This window comes from Eschrichtius robustus, chromosome 4 (genome assembly GCF_028021215.1).
Source record: "Eschrichtius robustus isolate mEscRob2 chromosome 4, mEscRob2.pri, whole genome shotgun sequence".
Classification (NCBI taxonomy): Eukaryota; Metazoa; Chordata; class Mammalia; order Artiodactyla; family Eschrichtiidae; genus Eschrichtius; species Eschrichtius robustus.
The window spans coordinates 100727866-100749370 of NC_090827.1; the positions used below are offsets into that span (position 1 = coordinate 100727866).

A 21505-nucleotide genomic window follows, 5' to 3' on the forward strand; every position below is an offset into this window, starting at 1 on the left:
GTCAAGTATAGTGTTTATTTGGTTATTGTATTTGTATACTTATACAGTGGATTACTTAGAACACTGAATATTTTTGTCCAGTTGTTGGCCATTTTTTGCTTAGGTTCATTCATGGAATTGGACGATCGGGTGATATTTCTGCTGTGCAACCCAAAGCTGCAGGTTCTAGCCTTTTGAACAAAATTACCAATTCTTTGGTCCTGGACATCATAAAGTTGGCTGGTATGTACTGTGTTAATCATAATACTTTTGGCTGACCAGTCACACAAACCTTTGCCTAATTTCTTTTATTAATGCTTCTCTCCAAAAAGAGTATAAATGGCTTTTGAAAAGACAAATATATATATATATATATATATAAAACTTTTAGAATAAGATAGAAAATCAGAGCCATAAGCCTGGAGGATGAATTTAGCAGTGAGCTTCCTGAGTGTGAGTACAGAAGAATAAGCACTAAGTCTGTTAACTCTTTTTATTTGATAGAAGTATATAATTTCTTTAAGAAGGATGCTGTTTTTTCAGCGGAATAACTAATTTCTGTTTTTCTTCTTATTTGTAGGTGTCCATACGGTGACCAACTGCTTTGTAGTTCCGATGGCAACTGGTATGAGTCTAACCCTGTGTTTCTTAACATTACGACACAAAAGACCAAAAGCAAAGTACATTATATGGCCACGAATAGACCAGAAGTCCTGCTTTAAATCCATGATCACTGCAGGTAAAAGAAGAGAAGTAACATATATGTTTTTCAATGTCACAGAAAATTCAAACTTTTTATATAGAGCTAGATAAATGAAAAAGAAACTAAACCTGTTCCTATTCCTTCTTTTTATTGTGGTAAAAATATACATAACAAAATTTACCCTTTTAACAAACATTTTTAAATGTATAGTTCCTTGACATTAAGTGCATTCCTCTTGTTGTGGACCATCACTGCCATCTCTCTACAGAACTTTTTCATCCTCTGAAACTGAAACTCTACTATTAAACAATAACTCTCCCCTCCCCAGCACCCTCAGTCCCTAGCAATCACTATTCTACTTTCTGTCTCTATAAATTTGTCCTTAATATAGGTGGAATTATAGAATATTTGTCCTTTTGTGACTGGTTTATTTGACTTAGCATAATGTCTTTAAGGTTCATCCATGTTATAGCATGTGCCAGAATTTCTTTCCTTTTTTAAGACTCCCATTGTATATATATCCCACATTTTGTTTATTCATTCATTCATTCACTGTTGCACACTTGGGTTGCTTCCACCTTTTGGCTGTGGTGAATAATGCTGCTATGAACATGGGGGTACAAATACCTGTTTGAGACCCTGCTTTGAATTCTTTTCAGTACACACTAAGAAATAGAAGTGCTATGTCGTATGTCCCTATTCCATAAAATGGGGATATGATTACCTGCCTCAGAAGACTGTTCAGAATTAAGTGGGATGACATGTGAAATGCCCAACAATAATCCCTGGAGCCTAAGAGGTGCTTCAGGAATGTTTGTTCTGTATACATGAGTGGAATACACATAAATAATTACCATGAATCAAAGTACAAGGATACAGGCATCATTGAGTATAGATGAGATAAAATCTTTAAGTTGGTATTTTAGTATTTGGCTTGCTTAGGTCAAGTTGAATTTGAGAATTTAAAGTTATTTTTTGAATGGCCTCAGTCTGTTGTATGAAATGAACAGTATTGGGCTGTAATTAAACTACCTAAATAATCCTAAAGAAACTCGTGTAAAGGGATTCATAATAAGGACATATAGCAGAAGTGGGTAGACTTTTAAAAGGTTTATTTTAAATGGCATAAAACTGTCAAGTCTGTTAATTTGCAAACTATTAACCAAAGAACTGATAACCAAACTTATAGAAAGATTGGCATATTGAAAAACTGGAAACTTTTTCCAAATGATGTTATGACTTGGACTATGTTATGTTCTTAGGAAGCAAGATGGTTGTATTCTTAAAAAAAAACCAAAAACTTGCATCATAGTTGTTTGAAAGCAAAAATAGGGTTCAGTGTAGAGAATTTGAGAAATAATAGAGAATTAACTGTCCTTAGGAAGTTACTTATTTAAGCAAAGTTTTCTTTGTTTTAATAGCTGTATAGATATGAAACCTAGAGTTCTGTGGACCACCGTATATGAATTGATGATTTTGTAGTGGCTGAAGTTTTATATTTCTGTAGATAGAATGTGGACAACTTGATGTGGATTCTAAAACAGAGGACTGCTTGCCTGTAACTTTGCTTTAAATTGCTGTGTGACCTTGGGGAAGGCACTTAATCTTCCTAAACTTTGGCTCCCTTATCTTTGAAGTGAGTGAGTTGAGCTAAATGGTTTCTGAATCCCTCATAGCTCTTAAATCCACAAATCTAGCCTGCTGCTAGGTCTGGTATTTGAGAAGGCTGAAGATGTGAGTACATAATAACTCGCGCGCCAAACAATTTTTATATTTAAATTATAGAAGGCTTTTGTAAGCTATGAGATGGGTCCACTAAAATGTCTTGTATTTTTCTTTAGAGATAAAACATTAAGTTGATGATTGTGATTTGTTTCAATACTTGAATTATTATTTTTGTTCATCTCTGAAATAAAGAGAAATTTAAAATAAAACTTAAATGTTGCCAGAGAATGAGTAGATTTACTTTTCTATGGACTGAAATTGAACTGGGCTAAGTGACCCTTTTTGTCATCAGTGACTCTTTTATTACTTCTGTAGGCATCTATTTAACCTTTGCTTCCTTACTTCCCAGAATTAGTCTTTCGTATCATATCAAAATGTTAAGTAGATTTGTGGTCCTAATTGGGGTCTAGATGTCCTTCACAGTATTTTGACCTGCCTTTGACTCATACTGGTATTAAGCCAGGTCTTTATTATTAGAGAAGGGTTCACTGACTAGAATAAATGTTTAAGAGTTTTTGTGTAGAATAGCACTGCTTCCTAGAGTTCACAATCTCCCCTTATTTTAGTTTATACTAACATTTTGGTTTCTGGTTGGCTTGGTTAGGTTTTGAGCCTGTGGTGATAGAGAACGTTTTAGAAGGTGACGAACTACGCACAGACCTGAAAGCAGTGGAGGCTAAAGTCCAGGAACTTGGGCCTGATTACGTTCTTTGTGTTCATTCTACTACATCCTGTTTTGCTCCAAGGGTGCCTGATAGGTAAATGATTTGTGAATATTGTCCTTCAGTGTTCATCAGTCTTTTACATAAAATGCACTTATACTAATTCTCAAAGATGCCTAAATAACATTTGGCAGTAAATACTACGTGAATGGACTGTTGAAGAAACAGCATAATGGCTTGGGAAAATAAAAATTAGATATAGAAGAAGGAAAAACAACTAGTACCAAGTGGAGATCCTTTTATCAACTGAGTACATGCAGAGCATCTCTGTTTTCTTGCTTCTTTATGTTTCTGGGCATCTTGCATCTTTTTCCTTATTGTTTAATAGAAATTTCTAAGCTAAATTTTGGATTTACATACTTGTTTTTATTGCCATCTCCACTTTGATCTTACAATTAGTTTTCATATATAGGAACTATCAGTATTAACAGATTTTAAATAGAAAATTTTAGGATTATTGTCCTCTAACTTTTTTTAATTGCAAGAGTAACCCAGATATACAGTTAGGTATGTAATTGTCTTTGCATTTTGAGAAAAATGCAGATATTTAAGAAAATTTTTTTTAAAAAGACAAACGTTTGCTTTTCTAAAGGATGGCCACAAATTTTTATTCTGAAAATGTAGTAGGCTTAGGTATAGTAATACATATTTCTAGTTTTGACAGCAACTGTTGGTTTCATTTTAACATTTTGAACAGAAGTGCTAATAATTTGTAAAAAAAACTATATTGACTTTGAACTATTTTCATAGCATCAAGTTATACTTTGATTTTAATTCATGGAGTCATATAATTTGGCAGTAATGAATGCATGTTAGCTTTTACTAAAGGCAGATTTTAAGAGACAATTGTAAAACCCTGCTCTTGAAAATTTACCTTGCTTCATTCATGAGTCTGGATTCTATTTTCAGATCATGTTGCATATGCTTTAGTTGTTTATTCATTACTTATCTATCAAATTTTAAATTTGTATTTAAATATTAAATAAGCATCTTTAGTCTTTCTTCATTGATGTTTTTGCTATCTAGAAAAATTTTAATGTGATTGAAATAAATTACATTTCCAAAAACACCATATGGATATTTGTATTAGTTAAATTATTTATCCTTGAGGATATCTTTGTTTTTGTTTCATTTTGACTAACTTTTTTTTTAATTGACGTATTTTTAATTGACGTATAGTTGGTTTGCAATGTGGTGTTAGTTTCTGGTGTACAGCAAAGTGATTCAGTTATACGTATAGATACGTATGTATATATCTATATGTATATATAACATATATATATACACACATGCATATATATGTATATTCTTTTTTGTATCTTTTTTATTATGGTTTATTATAGGGTATTGAATATAGTTACCTGTAATATACAGTATGACCTTGTGGTTTGTTTATTTTATATACAGTAGTTTGTATCTGCTAATCCCAGACTCCTAATTTATCCCTCCCCTACCCCCTTTCCCTTTTGGTAACCATAAATTTGTTTTCTGTGTCTGTGAGTCTGTTTCTGTTTTGTAAGTTCATTTGTATCATATTTTACATTCCACATATAAGTGATATCAAATGGTATTTGTTTTTCTCTGTCTGACTTCACTTAGTATGGTAATCTCTAGGTCTGTCCATGTTGCTGCAGATGTCATTATTTCATTTTTTTTTTATGGCTGAGTAGTATTCCATTATATATACAGACCACATATTTATCCATTTATCTGTAGATGCACATTTAGGTTGCTTCCATATCTCGGCTATTGTACCTATTGCTGTTATGAATATAGGGGTGCATGTATCTTTTCGAATTAGAATTTTGTCTGTGTATATGCCCAGGATTGGGATTGTTGGATCCTATGGCAACTCTATTTTCAGTTTTTTTAAGGAACCTCCATAGTCTTTTCCATAGTAGCTGTACCAGTTTACATTCCCCCCAACGGCGTAGGAGGGTTCCCTTTTCTCCACACCCTCTCCAGCATTTACTATTTGTAGACTTTTTAATGATGGCCATTCTGACTGGTGTGAGGTGATACCTCATTGTAGTTTTGATTTGCATCTCTCTAATAATTAGCGATGTTGAGCATCTCTTCATGTGCCCATTGGCCATCTGTATCATTTTGAATACCTGTTTTGGAATGTTTACAGTATGCCTGGTATAGTGCTAAGTACATTTTGCATGCATTGTCTCCTTTGGAAAAAATCAAAAAGGTTTTTTTTCAGTCAGTAGAATTCTCGTATACTGTTTTTGGTGGTGTTACATAATGAATGTTTCTGATTAGAGTGAACTTTAGGAAAATGGTGATGCTCAGTTATTAGTATTATGTTTGAATTTCTGATTTTATTAAATTTAAAAATACATTTTGATTTCTTTAAGTTTAATTCCTTTATAGTCTTAATTTGAGCGTATATATTGTCTTTATTAGTTAACTGGACAGAGAGTATTGTGGGGCAAAATCAAAGAAAATGTTAAAAAAAAGAAGAGTATCATTTCTTCAAATTGAGAAACACCTTAAATTGGCTTCTAAGTTAGAATACAATCTGATTTCACATGGAAAATATTTTTTCTCCTTCTCTTTGCCTTTCTCATACACGTTGAAAATATTAGCAAATTTGATCAATTCAGAATATTTAAAACTACTCAAGTGATTTTTTAAAAAAAAAGTACTTTATGTTATTATAGTGCCTTACTCTCAAGGAAGCTTGTTATTAAGGAATATTAGAACACAAACATGTGAAAGTGCCTTTTATGAAGAAAATATTTGTGTGTATCCCAGAAGGTCCATTTTGTTAAAAACAAAATCTGATTAGTTTTCTGCCTTGATTTGTGAGGTTTATGAAAATGAGTGATAAAATAAGTTTTTAATTCATAAAACTTTTAGGGAAGTAAATTGAGAACTTCTGACAGTTGAATAGAATAATGTTAGTTCTGTTTGTAGTTTAGAAACATATTAATGCACACATACTATAAAAGGAAAATGTTATTATGTATAAGTTGATAATTAAACCATATAATATATATTTGTAGTACATTTATCTGAGAAATAATTTTTATTCTCTCAAAATGCTTTGCTTCCAAATTTTTTATATTGTAGAGAGAACATTTTTAAAAAATTAATTTTATCAAACCATAGGATTTAGTTTTAGCTTCATAGCGTGAAGACATTTCTGTTAGAGATGACTTCAGTCACAAGTATTATTTGGTTTTGCAAAGGAACATCATTTATTATACTCTAATTGAAATTTATTACCTTACTTTGCATAAAGTTAGACTCTCAGATTGTTTTAGTATGGGGAGTGTCAAATGAAGGAGTACGAGTGAATTTAAAACCAGCAGCTATTTAAAAGATTCTTTAGTATCCAAGTTGTTGGAAAATGTTATTTTGGTACTGAAATATTTTAATGTTCTGTATTTTTTAACACATTAAAGTCTATTTGAAAATGTATTTTTTACTTTATGAGATGCTTAATGTGAGATTTCTTAAGATTTCAAGATATGCTGATTATTTTGCAGATATTATCTTAGGATGATAAGCAACCGAAAGCATTTAAAAATGAGCATATCAACCTTGTAAGAGGTCTTTATAAATAATCTGCTTCTTGCTTTTTATATAGGAAATTTTCAAGTGATTTAAAAGCTACCATCTATGTAAGATATTTCTAAATACACATTTTCTTATTTACTGGTGACATTAATTTGAAAGCTTTTTCAGGTTTATCCTTAAATGCCTGTTGTGCATTTCCAAGGTGCCAAACTATATGCTAAAATACTGCTGTAGAAATTTCAGTTTGTCTTTTTTTTTCCCTAGTATACTTTAAGGATAACTATTAAATTAAAAAACTTTTCTCGTAATTTATTAAGGCAGAGTATGAATATGTCTTTCTATTGAATATGTTTACAGATTAGAAGAACTGGCTGTGATTTGTGCTAATTATGGCATTCCACATATAGTTAACAATGCTTATGGAGTGCAGTCTTCAAAGTGCATGCACCTCATTCAGCAGGTAAGAGAGTTTCAAAAGATATGTCAGGGAAAAATGGATTTTAACATATTTGGGATTATTACTTTGTTTTTCTTATAACCTAATACAGAAAAAGTTAATCTAGCATCTTCTAATTCATGGAGCATTAGAAATTTGCATCCAGTAGTCCACTCAGTAAAAGTCATTATTCTTTGCTAGTGTCATTGGACTATAGTTTTGGTCAGAACCAACATGGAAATACTTTAGTAGCTTATTTTTTTAACTTTCTGAGACTGTTCCATTGCCAGTGTTTTCATTTTTCTAATATACTGGATTATAGTGTTTTTAAAACTATATAGATTACTTGTTCTATATTCTATATTTAGTATTTAAGGAATCACTTTACCTTTATATCCTAGACTGAAAATGACTTCATTTATAAACATTCTAGCTATGGAGTTGGCAGGTTTTTAAAAACTGTGATTTTATTTTTTTTTATTTTTATAAGCATCACCTAGATCCCAGTCATCTGTTTTAGATTCTTACTTTTAAAACATGTCTGAGCTTCCCATCCCACTAAGAGTAAGAGTCACAGCCATGGCTCTGTGTCCTCAGGCGTCTGCAGCTTCCCTGATTTCGTTTCCTGCTGCTCTCCCTCTTACCCACCCTCCTGGCACATTTGCCTCCTTTCTCTTCCTCTCTTGTGCTACCTGTGTGCACCCCACTCCTGCTCATACCTTTTGTTAGGTTGCTTTTCTGGAGAGTTGCGTGGCTTCTTACCTGACTTTCTTTAGGTTGATGAGACTTTCTCAGACGCCTTATCTAAAATAACACCTTCTTCCTTGCCAGCATTTTCTATCCCTCTTTTTCTGTTTTGCCATATTCATTGATTTTAAAGTACACATTTTTCCATGTTATATCTCTGAAATTGAGGTGTCTTATAATGTTAATTGGCAATGTTTATTCTTACCTAGTGGTATGTAAAGTAATGGTGCTTCTTGCAATTGATGGCCTCTTGCTCTTTTTTGCCATAGCACTTGTCACCATTTGATATGATGTTTGTTTACTGTCTGCTTATTGGTAGTGATTAGAATTAAGGTTCTGTTAGGGAAAGGACTTTGTTTTGTTCACTGTTATGTCCTCAGTACTTAGGACAGTACCTGGTACATAATTGACACTCAATAATTGGTTACTCAAACAACTGAATGAATAAATGATGTATTATATTTACTTACAGTGATTAATTATTCACACTATATCAGGATATGGATAGATATTATCTAGGTATGATACGAATTTTATGATTTGCGTGCATAGTGAGGTTAGTCAAATATTCAGTTTTGACACACATGTGATTTGTGTTATGTGGATAAGAGTTATTCACAGCTTATCTGTGGCCTTCTGCCATGTGGTGGTGAATGCTCCTTAGCCCTGTAGATCCTATCTCATAAATTTTTTTGTTTTCTTTTTTGTTATTTTGAGTACTAGTATTATCTCTGATATAAATATGGTTTATACAGTAGTATTAGCTGATTTGCTTAATTTCTTTACTCAAAGGTTGTACCAGTTAGAATGTAATTGACTGCAAGTAACAAAAACCCAACCCAAATTAGCTTAATCAATGAGGAAATAGATTAGTTTACATAACAAAAGAAGTCCTGAGGTGGAGTGGTTGTATGCATGGTATGCGAGGGTTTCTTAAAACCTTTGTGGAAGACCATTTACTGTTTCCTTGGTATCCTTTTGCATTGCATTATTCCTTAAGTTTTTAAGGCTTATCACAGTTTCAGACTAGATTATATCTAATTTGAATGGTAGCAGAGGAAGGTTGTACAGTTACCTATGCTGGAAATCTTGAAAAACATACTATTTCAGTGATTCATTTTTATTCCTCCTCCCCTTTTTCCTTTCTCCTCCTCTTTAATTTTTAGCAGCCTTAAGTCTTTTAAAAGTCAGATATTCTAGCACTCCTAAAAGTTTAGAAAAGTGAGGAAGGGGTAGAAGATCACTCATAACCCTGTTACCCTAACAATTACTCTTAATAATTTGTGTATCCCTTTTTTCTATTTCTTTAATACATATACGTATTGCTTTTTACATGGTTATAGCCATTGTGTACATTTAGTATTAACTTTTTAAAATGTAGGCAAAGGCATATTTAATTTTTAAACTTAAATATAAACTTAGATTATATTTCTATACTCTCCACATGCTTATACAGTCTTCATAATGATCAGTTTAATGGCTCCTTAGCATTTACCCAAATGTTATGTACTTAACTCAGCAGTGCTCATTGTTTTGGTGCTCATGACATATTTTTGAATACTAGAAAATTTGGTGGTGTAATTGAAGAGATTAAGACTCTTAAATGAAAACAAGCTCCAGGATACAATATGAAAGCTGCCCGTGGAGTTGTGCATCACGAATACCCTACTTTGTCATCACCTCTCTTCATTCGTGAGGTGGTTTTACTAAAATTTTAACCAGAAAATAACACTATAAGATGGTGAATGAATTTTTATAAGGTAGCTGTTGTATTGTTGCAGATACTGTATTACCTTCTAGAATTGACATTTCTTTAAAAAAAAAAAAAAGCAGTACATAAACATTGGCCCTCACAAAAAGAGGTGGTGTCCCTGTTGCTTTCAGCCAAATAAATACTTGGGTCTTGTTCAGTGCTAGTTGTTTCATGACATTCTAAAAAATTAAAATTAGCTTTAATTTATCTCAGTAGTTCTTATCAGTTATACATACCATTTACTGAGTGCCCATACCCACCATGTGTCAGGCATCCTGCTAGACTTTTAAAGTTTATTAACTTAATCCTAACAGTTTAAGGTGTACTTCTCATTGTTTCCGTTCTACAAGTGAGGAAACAAACTCGGAAGTATTAAGTGACTTGCCTAAGGTCCCAAGCTGCAAAATGGCCCATATAGTTCAGTGTGACTCCAAATCCCTTTATCTTCCTCTAAAAAACAGAGTACTAAAACTGGGAAGCTTTCTTGAGAAGATAGTATTGTAATAATCAAGCAAATACTGAAGAAAGAGGTATAACTAAAATGTTTCAGAATTTTTTTTTTTTTAGGGCAATGCCCCAGAATGACTCAGTGCTGAGCATATAGAGCATTCTGTTATGCATATGTAGTCCCCAGGAAATTAGCTTTGCAGAACCTATACTTCTGACATATACTAAACTGACTAATTTAGGAGACTCATGGAATATGGATGTGAGGACACATTAACAGAGAGGGTTGTAGTAGAGTCACAAAAATACATAGAATTAAAGGATTCTAAAGCTCCCCAAGTGTGGGAAGCAGCAACTTTGTTTATTGAGAATTTGAGAGAAGTAGGTGTTATACTAGTTATTCATAGACCTAATTGTCAGTTCATTCAACAGATATTTGCAGTGTTCCCACGGATGTGCCAGGCAGCAGGGTGGGCACTGGGGATGCAGTAGTAAATACAACAGAATCTTTATCCTCATGGAACAGAAGCAGACAGTAAACAATAAGGATGACAGGTCTTGATAAATGCTCTAGTATTTGTGGGGGAGGAGTATCAGATGGCGTGATCCAGGAAGTCCTCTCCGAGAGGTAACATTTGAGCAGAGCCCCGAGTGTTATGAAGGAGTGAGCTGGGCAGCTCTCTGGAGAGATTCCGGACAGAAGGTAACAGCAAGTGCCAAGACACTGAGGCGGGGGTGTGCTTGGAATGCATGAGGAATAGCAAGGAGGCCAGCGTGGCCAGACCAGGGCACATGAGGGCAGCAGTGGTTGTAAAGAGATTTGAGGTGTGTTAAAGATTTGAGATTTTATTCTTGGTATGGTCATCAGCCATTGGCGGGTTTTGAGCAGGAGAGTGACGTGTGACGGCTGCGCTGTGGGGAATGGCCTGTAGGAAGGCAAGCGGAGAACACTGTTGCAGCAGCCCATGTGAGATGCGTTGGTGGCATGGGCCAGGGTGGTTGCTGTTAAGGTGTTAGGAAATGGTTGGATTCAGATGTATTTTGAGAGTCGATCTTACATGGTATGCGGATGAACCCGATGCAAGGAATGAGGAAATGAGGATTCAGGGACACCAAGACTTTTGGCCTGAGTTGCTGGAAGGATGCAAATGCCATAGGAATAATATTTTATTTTTTAAACATGGGCGCTTCATCCTGATTACCTAGGTTTTTGCCTGGGTGACTTTTAGTAAGGTGCTTTAACTGCCTGGATTTGAATCCCAGCTGTGCTATTAACTACATTTCTGACCTTGGGCACATCACTTTAATTTCACTGTGCCTTAATATTCTCATCTGTAAAATAGCTATTACTGTGGCATCTGCCCAGATAGCTACTGCATGGGTTAACTGAGTTAAGAATGTAAAGTGCTTAGAACAGTGCCTGATGCATAGTAAGTTCTTAGTAAATTCTGGCCATAATTATTATATGAACAATGATCTGTTTTATTCACTGCTGCTATGCCCAGAACCTGGAACAATGTTTGGCAGATGATAGGTGCCCAAATATTTGTTCCCTGAATAAATGAGTAAATGGATGAACTGATAAATGGCAACCGTTCACTTCATAGGACATGCTCCTGTGTTTCCTATTCTGTTTAAGCCCTTCGAGCCTTCTGGTGTTTTTCTCTCCTCCTCATTAATGGCCCCAGACTTTAGTGTGGAGAATGAGGTCTATACACCGTTCCTGAGATTGGGTCCAGCCTGTGTTCTTGCCACAGAATTTGCTACCCTTTGAATGCTTTCTGTGTTTTAGTGATGAAGGGGTTCTAGCAAAGTCTGGTGCACTGATTGCTCTCTTAGTACTCCTCCTAATTTAGGTTCAGATTTCTCTCAGGAGACCTTGGGCACTACTTAAATGTTAATAAAAAGGCAACTCTGACTGTTCCACTTTATTTTTATGTGCTACTTTGCATGGTTTTCAGTTATTTATTCAGTTAGTCTCATATGCTTCTCTCTGTTTTCCTGTGATAAGGTGAGATTTTCTCTGATCATAGTTTATGAGGAAGTTAGAAAGGAGAATGACAGGGGAAGGTTAAGATTTAAACAATCATGCGATAGCCTCCAAAGCTGTCTGTGCCCCTTCCCTTTTCTGCTTTTGCTGCTTCTACCTATTGCCTGGATCTGACCTCTTAGATTAGGCTACTTCTGTTCTCTTCTATCTGCTCCTTCTATTCTCCCTCAGCTATGGATGTGGATATAAAGTGGGAGGATGAAGGTCAAATATGGTTACAATATTAATAGGAATGTAGATTGTGAATACAGATTGAAAATCTGTGGCTACAGATAAAGAAAAAAACTATCTTAGTTGAAATTTAGATAGTATCTCAGTTTTTAAGAGGAGGAAATTGAAGCACATTAGGCAGAAGGTTATAGACTATGTTGCATGGGACTAGAACTTAGTTTTACATTTCTAGCAAGTATTCCATTTTTCACCAGAATACGAGATTTTCACTTGAAGTTCATTTGCAGTGGAATGAGATCATCTGAGATTATAACATTAGGAAACATAAGTTATGTAGAAACTCTTATGTAGAAACTCTTATGCCAAGAGTATACCAAAAAAATTCCATTAGTTGAAGTTAAAAATAAAATTTTTCTTTTCTCTTTATTATCCAAGTGGTGGTAGGAGCAGAGCTTGTTGCTTAAAGTGGTCACGCAGGTTAGTAGATTATCCAAGCATCAAAGAGAGGCACTTAATGTATAACTTATTGATTGGCAGCATGGGTGGCTACAGTCCATTAGATTATGGTGACCACTCTTGAACTCACAGAGGGTGTTTAAAATTACTTAATAGTTGTAGGACCCACTGTTGTTATTTATTGTCAAATAGAAGATCACAGATGAGAGGCATGGGAGGAATTCACTCTCTCTTACCCAATTTTAAGGTGAAAAGTTGTTTCAATGTAGTTCCCACCTGAACTGATACTGAAACTCTGCCTTCCTCACAGGCTTGGTGTGAAGATTAAATGATTTATGTGTGAAAGCAGCTTGTAACTATAAAGTGCTCTTCCACATATAAGGAGCAGCATTTAAAAACTCAGTTTAATGCTTAAAAATATTTTACTGGCATCGGTACAAAGAAAATAAAAATCTTTCATCTGTTTTTTATTTCTGCATTGTTTTAATGGTATTTATTAATAGCAGTTGCTGTCTCTTCTTCTAGAAACTAATATGTAATACTACATCTTATTCCATTCTAGGGGGCTCGGGTTGGTAGAATAGACGCTTTCGTTCAGAGCTTGGACAAAAATTTTATGGTTCCAGTAGGTGGCGCTATAATTGCTGGCTTTAATGATTCCTTCATTCAGGAAATCAGCAAGATGTATCCAGGTAAATAAAAGAGTTGCTCTTCAGAAAAAGTAACTAACAACGAAAATCCATTTGTACATAGGCTACTGTAATAAATCTTAATTTACAAAGCTTTTTTCCCCTTCTGAATGTAACTTATCATCCTTATTTCAGGAAGAGCTTCAGCTTCACCTACTTTAGATGTCCTTATTACTTTATTATCACTTGGATCGAATGGCTACAAGAAGCTATTAAAAGAAAGAAAGGTAAGCTTTCCTGTTAGGTGTAAACAATACTGTTGACTAAAACAGTACTCCAAAGTATTGGTGTTTTTGTCTATTGGTTTATCACATTGGGATGTAGATACCTAGCAAAGTCCTAGGGGATTTACTTTGATCTGGACCCTCCCTATGTGGTTTTCAATTAATCATTGTTATCCTGTCTATTCAGATATCCTGAGGAATCTTGGAAAAGTGATTTTTGCTTTTGTGTTTGTTTTTGTCTTAAGAAACTCCTGCATCAGGGATTCTTATTATTTCGGTAAAATTTAATTCATTTATCACTTATAGGTAGAGGCTCTTAAAAGACAAATGGACAAATTTTTTCTTTTTAGTTTTGGAAGCCTGAAGATTTGTTTAGTTGTGACATGTCAGTTGCAGGAGGAAGAACCAGGTCAGATGTTGGCCAGCTTCTCGTTCTAAAATAATAAATCCATCCCTTGGCATTATTGGAATGCTGATGAACTCATTGATTATGTTGGTTATGAAAAGAAAAGTGACATTTGTGCTTAAAAATTGGACTTTGTCTCCAGCACTAAAAACTAGCTTAATTCAGGGACAACTCCAAAATTGTAGACAGAGACAGTGTTGGTAGGGCAGGTCAGACTAAGGTGTTTTATTCATCTCCCATCTGGGAGAGCTAGAGGCCCCTGGTGCAGTTTTTGTGTCTGTATAACTTTCTGACACTTAGTAGCAATTACAGTCCCTTAGATTTATAATAGTAATTTACATATTTTAAAGTATTTTCATGTATGTCATCTGATGGATCCTCTCAACAGCCTTATGAATATGTAACAGAAGTTTAACATTTTCTGTGCCCTGTTTTACCCTAGTCCCTTTCTCCCCACTAATTCAACGCATAGGAAAGTAATTATTTACTTTCCATTGTTAGGACATCTCTTAAGATTTACGTGATACAGGAAAAGATGCTCAACCTCAGTCATTAGGGGAATGCAGATTGAAACCACAGTGAGATACCACTACACACCTAGGAGAAGGGCTAATATTAAACAAACAAACAAACAATAAAAACAGACAACACTGGCAAGGATCTCAAGCAAGTAGAACTCTCAGATGTTGCTGATAGGAATGCAAAATGGTACAGCAACTTTGGAAAACACTTTGGCAGTTTCTTATAAACATTTACTTACCACATAAACTAGCTGTCCCACTCTTAGCTGTTTACTCAAGAGAAATGAAAATTTGTATCTGTACAAAAACCTTTATGTGAATGTTCATGGTGATTTTATTCATAATTGCCAAAACCTGGAAACAACTCAAATGTCCATCATCTGGGGTATAAACAAACTGTGGTACGTACATACTCAGCAATAAAAAGGAACACAAACTACTGATATATGCAATACCGTAACAACTCTCAGATGCATTATGCTAAATGAAATAAGCCAGGCTTGAAAGGCTACATATTGTATGGTTTTATTTATATGCCATCCTGGAAAAGGCAAAAAAATATCAGGACAGAGAAAAGATCACTGGATGCTAGAGGCTTGGGCTGGGGGAGGGGGCTATTAATGGTAGTGAAATGTTTTGTATCTTGATAGTGGGAGTAGTTTCATGACTGTATGTTTGTCAAAATTCATAAAAGTGGACACCTGAAATTGTACTATATGTAAATTATGCCTGAAAAGAAATTTTAAATGATTAGACTAACACTCCAGTTTGATAAACTCCAAGAAGTAATCATCTTGTTCTGGCCAGGAGAAAACCTCAGCAGAATCTTTCAAGGGCCCTTCTCCGTATGACAGATGAAGACTGTTTATAGATGCGGAAAACCGTCATCTCTCTGTATGAGAGTTGAGTTGTATCCGATGTCAGTGGATCTTAGCTCTCCTGTCACTAGTTCTTTCGCTATGGAAAAGGTTCTTGAACGCACAGATTTTATTTCATTACTTGTGAAAGAAACAATTGCTATCTCAGGCCACTTCTAGTTCTAAAAGATTATAGAATATTTCCTGAAATAAAACAGCTACCTTCTGGGCCTTGAGCATTGTAATCATGGGAATTGGCCTGTAATTTAGTAATCCAGCACAAATCATATGGGTAATTTATAAATCAAACTTTTTCAAGTTTGAAATTTTTAAGATGATGGTCTCTTCAGTTTCATGGTACCTCCTATCCATTTCCGCCCCCATTAGGCTGTCTTGACCCCTCCCACCCCCCATCTGAACAATGACAAGCCCATTTAAAATAGCATGGTCTACAGTATGGACTAGTGTTTCTTTGAAACTCAAAGTAGATAAAGTTGAGTGTAGGATAAGTTTCATTGAGTAAATACTTAATTTACTAAATATCTGTTGAGCATCTGTTATGTGTCAGGCACATAATATTGATAGAGCAATCAATAAAACAGACAAAGATACCTGCTCTTGTGGAGCTTGCATTTCATATGGAGGACACCAGCAAATCACATAACAAATCACAAAAACATAAATGTTTATTTATATTCACATAAAATATAAATGTTTAATACATAAATTATAAAGCTGAAAACGCTATGGAAGAAAAGAATAGAGTAAAACAAGGGGGGTGGGGGTTGGGGATGATGTGTGTGGGGAAGTGGTGAGAATTGATTCTTTAAATGCAGTGGTTAGTGCAGGCCTCGTTGAGAACGTGACATTTGGGTTGGCTTGAAGAAGTTTGAGGGAGTATACATGTATGATGGAGAAGAGTGTTTCAGGCAAAAAGCCAGCACCAGGAATCAGGGCTGAGTCAGTGTGTTTGAGAAGCAGAGAAGAGGCCAGTGTGGTTGGAGCAGCGTGATCAAGGAGAGTTGTGAGAGTTGAGGTCAGGATGGTAATGGGGGTGGGGCCCGTCATGTAAGGCTTTCTAGGCCATATAAGGTCCTTGCCTCATATTCTGAGTGAGATAGATAGAGAACCATTGGAGGGTTTTGAATAGAGGAGTAACGTGACCTGATTTGTATGTCGAAGGATCGCTCTGGTTGCCGTGTTGAGAATAAATTAGGGGGGCAAGGGTAGAAGTTGAGCTTTTGCAGAAATCAAGAAGTGATGTTGACTTGGATCTAGATGGTGCCAGTGGAGGTGATGGAAGTGGTCGGATTCTAGCTCTCTTTTGAAGATTGAGCCAACAGAAATTCCAGATGAATGTATTGTGAATGAAAGAGAGACATCAAGAATAATTCTGAGATTTTTGACCTGAGCAGTTGGAAGAATGGAGGAGCCATTAACTGAGATGGGGAAGCCCGTGGGTTGGAGGGGAAGGCCAAGAGTTCAGACAAAGTTGAAAGCAGGATGTCCTCTGACATCTAGGTAGAGATGTAGGTATGGAGCGCGATACGAGTCTAATGTTAAGAGAGAGAGCTGAGCTGGACATAAAAAATTGGGGGAGTTAATTGGCTAAGAGATTAGCTGAGATTTTAAGAGAATGAGTCTAAACAGAAAAGAAGTGCAAGGACTGAGCTCTGGGGCACTCCAGCATTAAGAGGTCTGGGAGAAGGAAAGAGACCAGAAAAGGAGACTGAAAAGGAGGGAAGGCAAGAGTGTGGAGTCCTAGAAGCCAAGTGAAGGAAGTGTATCAAGGAGGGAAGTGTGATTGCCCAGTGCCACGGATAGGTCAGGTAGAGTGAGCACTAAGGTTTGACTACTGGGTAGAAAAGTTTCATGTAAAATCATTCTTAACATAGTCTTTCAATTCAGGGCTTGTGTTATCTAGCAGATGCCATATATGTGTAAATACACTTACGTACATATATGAAGTTATAACCCCTAATACTGAGCACTTACCATGTGGCAGGCTCTCCTTGAAGCACTTTGTCATGTATTCATTTAATCCTCACAGCAGCCCTGTGAAGTGTTATCCTCATTTGACAGAGAAGTAATATGTATGAGTAAACTGTAGGACATGGATTTAGATCTAGGCAGCTGGGCTTCTGATCCTCTATCTTAAAACCTCTAAACTGTACTTTTTTTTTTTAATACAGGTAAATAATCTAATTTGGTAGCAATGTAGCTACTTTAAATAGCTATAAATCTGAAGACCTAGGTCTACTAATATCCAGAGGATGCAAAAACAATAATACATTTAGCTGCTTTGGCCAAAAAAGCTCAGTTGTATTTTAGATATACACTGTTTGCTTGTGCAGAACCACTGTTGCTGGGGAACTCCCTCTCTGACTCCAGGTGGTCCTGGTGAGACTGTCAATCACAGGGTCCCTTCTCCTCTTTCTTAGGGGTGGACGTGTGATCTGGCTAGCCTCGTTCGCAGGTGGACATGTGGAGATAGAGTCCTTCCAGCAGAGTTGATAGTTCATTTAGAGATGTTGTGTATGTTGCTTTGCAGATAGTAAACTGTAAGGATGTAATCTTAGGACTCTCAGCTGCCAAATTTCTGGCCATGCCAAGAAAGCCTTCTTTAGAGTAGAGAACATAAGAGGGAAAACAGAACTGAGAGTCATTTGAGTCTCTGGATCCAGCCTTACCTGCTTGTAGAACTGGCTGTTAGATGACCAATAAATTACCTCTTTCGTTTTAAACTAGATTTCTAATGCTGATACTTCTTTTTTTTTTTCATTGAAGTATAGTTGACTTACAATGTTATATTAGTTTCTGATGTACAGCAGAGTGATTCAGTTATACATATATTCTTTTTCATATTTTTTTCCATTATGGTTTATTACAGGATATTGAATATAGTTCCTTGTGCTATACAATAGGACCTTGTTGTTTATCCATTCTGTATATAATAGTTTGTCTAATGCTGATATTTTCGATTCCTCTTATACCCTTCATAATGTTTCAAACATTCATTTCTTCTTTTCCATTGTCCCTGCCACGACTCCCTAACTAAAGCCCTTACCATATCGCACCTGGATGGTTACAATAACTTACTAACTCTTCTCCTGATCCCCAGTCTTGGTCTACTCTAATTTGTCATGTTGTAGAGCAGTGCCAGATTATATTCTAAAAATGGGGAAGTCCCTTTTGGTCCAGTGGTTAAGGCTGTGCGCTTTCACTGCCGAGGGTGCGGGTTCAATCCCAGGTCAGGGAACTAAGATCCCACAAGCTGCTCAGTGTGACCAAAAAAAAAAAAAAAAAAAAAATTCTAAAAATGCACCTTTCTTCAAGTTATTCCGCTTTGGGTATTGGTTGCCTGTAAGGCAAAATCCAAACTCCTTAGCCTCCCATTATGATCCATCATGATCCTTTGTGCTCTGGTCCCACATTACCTGAGCAGCATTGGCCCCTGCTCGTTCATTCATTCAAGCAAAGAAATGTTTATGCATAGGCCCTAAGGTTAAATTTACAAACAAGACTGACATAGTCGTTACCCTTAAGGAAATTATAGTCGGGGAAGTCTACATATTAAATAAATAATTACAAGTCTGATGAGAGTTATGAAAGAACAAGCAGAGTATTTGAGAACATATATCACCTAACCCAGCTGGGGCACCTAGCCCAGCTCTCACAGGGTCAAGTGTCACCAGGAGAAGTGACATCTATTCTATGAAAATGCAACTCGTGCACTTATTAAGTGGCCCCCATGGTTTAATTGTAGGCTAGAATTGATGACTAGCATAACTGTAGCATTCTTAAAGGGTATTTTAGACTGAGTCTGGAAAGCAAAGTATTGTGCAGTTATTGGAGATTTTGTGATTTAGATCGCTTTCCTTTAGGGTAAGTTCAGACTCAGTAGGTCTGGAGCGGGGCTTAGACACTGCATTTTAACCAAACTTCCCTGATAAATCTGATGCACACCCAAGTTTAAAACCCATTATTTTGGGGCACACAGGTCACTTGTATCTATAACGGAAACTTGGAGAGGAAATATATAATATCATAGCATTTTAATACTTATACATAGATAATATTTCATGGAGTTTGAGATGAACTGCACAAATACCGCAAATATCAAAGCTTGAAAATATAACTTGTTAGTTTTCTATTTATTTCTGGTAGTTTTAGTTGTCATAGTTATAATCTTTTCTTATACCGTAGCTACTTTTTACCTTATATTGATCAGTCTGCAGATTTGGCTAAAATTTCATTTTTAAACTAAATAAATAGAATATGTTGTAGCTCAAACAATAAAACCATTACACAGAGTTTTAAGTTAGACATTTTAAAACGATACTTTATTATATAGATACAAATTTTTTAAATTTTTATATGCTGTTATTATAATATCAAATAAACATACTATTTAGTTTTTCCTGTTTTTGTTCTTCTTGAATTGAAACTGTAAATAATAATAGCTAATAATATTAAATATTTGCTGTATAAACTAATATAAGTCTTGAGTAATTTTATAGTAAACTTATTTAATTAGCAAATTAAACTGACTGTTTGAATGCACATCCCTGAAAAATTACCATCAGGTGTCTGAAGTGAAACTTGGTCCTTGATTTTGGGTAGTCAAGTAGATTACTGCCTACTTTGGAGTTTGCTGATTGATCCCTCTATTCTTAGCATCCTTTGCTTGTTATATAGTAGACGCTCATCAGATGTTTATAGAATGAACTAATGCAGGGCATTTGGGAACACATAGGTCCACTGTTGTACAGTCTTTTCTTGTTTTACACAGAGTAAGTATCTTTCTATAAAATTAGGCAGAAAGCAAATAACATTTTGATACTGACTTCCATTGTGACTTAGATGTTCTTATAGAGACATTTCTCCATATGGATATAGTTGAAAACTTGTGAAAAGGAGTAAGTTAAAATGGTGATTACCTGTTGTATGTAACAGGCACTGTATTTCTGGGAGTAGGGCTTCCTCCCTAGTGGATACTCCTGTTCCAAAAGTACTTTTCTTACCCCTAAGGATTTTGGAATTGTTGATATTAGGGGTGTTCTGTCATCTTTTTGGAATCTAAGAATTTCTTTTATGCCATGCTTCTTCTGACTATTGACATTTAGGGTTTGACTTTAAAATTTTCAGCTACTTTTAGGTGATACCAAAGGCCCATGCAGGTGTACATTTTGCTTAGCAAGAATGAAAGTCCACCTTCTTTGAGACTGGCCTGCAGCAATATGTAGCTCAGCTGGTGAATGGATCCAGTAGGCAGCCCAGCTCTGCTTTTCATTGTGACTTTGTCCTTTATGAATCATTGGGTAAATATTTTGTGGGGATATTTTATGTTTTTAGTGTTATGAATTGGATGACTCCATTTTAGATGTCAAGTGTAACTCGCTTTGTAACATCCAGAACTTTGTTCTTTTCCTTTTTCTAGATAGTGTAGAGTGGAATGAACAGGGACAGGACAAGAATGGGATTATAGCTGCAGGGTATTAGCATGTGTCTGTAGGAGTCCTGCTAGCTAATGTTAGTTATTTCAACCTGAAAACTATTTTAGGCTAAGGGAAAAGTAGGTGGGTAGGAAACTAATATTTTTATGAATGTCTGCTGTATGCCGGGAATTCTGCTAGGTTCATTATATTCATTATAATGAATTCATTATTCATTTCATGTACTACTCAGAGCAAGTTTCTGAGGTAGGTATTATCCCCATTTTACAGATGAAATTGAGGCTAGAACAAGTATACTTACCCAAGGATCACATATAAGTGCCAGAACTGCCATTGAAACCCAAGTCTAGGTGATGCTAAAGCCTCTGCACTTTCTGTCTTCCCACTCTTCCCACTGCTTCCAGTCACCCATCCACTGTTGTGGAAGTGTTTACCTGCTGTGTGCTAAGCATTTGAGCCATCAGAATGATAATCTCCTGACCTCTATTCTTATCTAGTGGAGGTGTGTAAAACCCCAAAGGCTCTAATGTATTCATTGGTTTTATTTAAAATTCTTTGTATAGAATTTACTTAGAACAGAGACTGTCTATAGTAGTGATTGTCAGAGTATAAAAATGCTCATTTGAGAATTT

At 35.5% G+C, this 21505-nt stretch overlaps 1 protein-coding gene across 4 annotated transcripts in view; it reads left to right on the top strand.

Annotated features, from left to right (window-relative positions):
* Positions 1-21505, top strand: part of SEPSECS (Sep (O-phosphoserine) tRNA:Sec (selenocysteine) tRNA synthase) — a 37747-nt gene that overhangs the window by 2957 nt on the left and 13285 nt on the right. For all 4 annotated transcript variants that reach the window (XM_068543140.1, XM_068543142.1, XM_068543143.1 and 1 more), the window contains exons 3-8: positions 104-222; positions 560-718; positions 3012-3165; positions 7018-7120; positions 13283-13412; positions 13545-13636. In XM_068543140.1, the coding sequence (XP_068399241.1) occupies positions 104-222; positions 560-718; positions 3012-3165; positions 7018-7120; positions 13283-13412; positions 13545-13636 (757 nt within the window). The remainder of the gene's footprint in view (positions 1-103; positions 223-559; positions 719-3011; positions 3166-7017; positions 7121-13282; positions 13413-13544; positions 13637-21505) is intronic.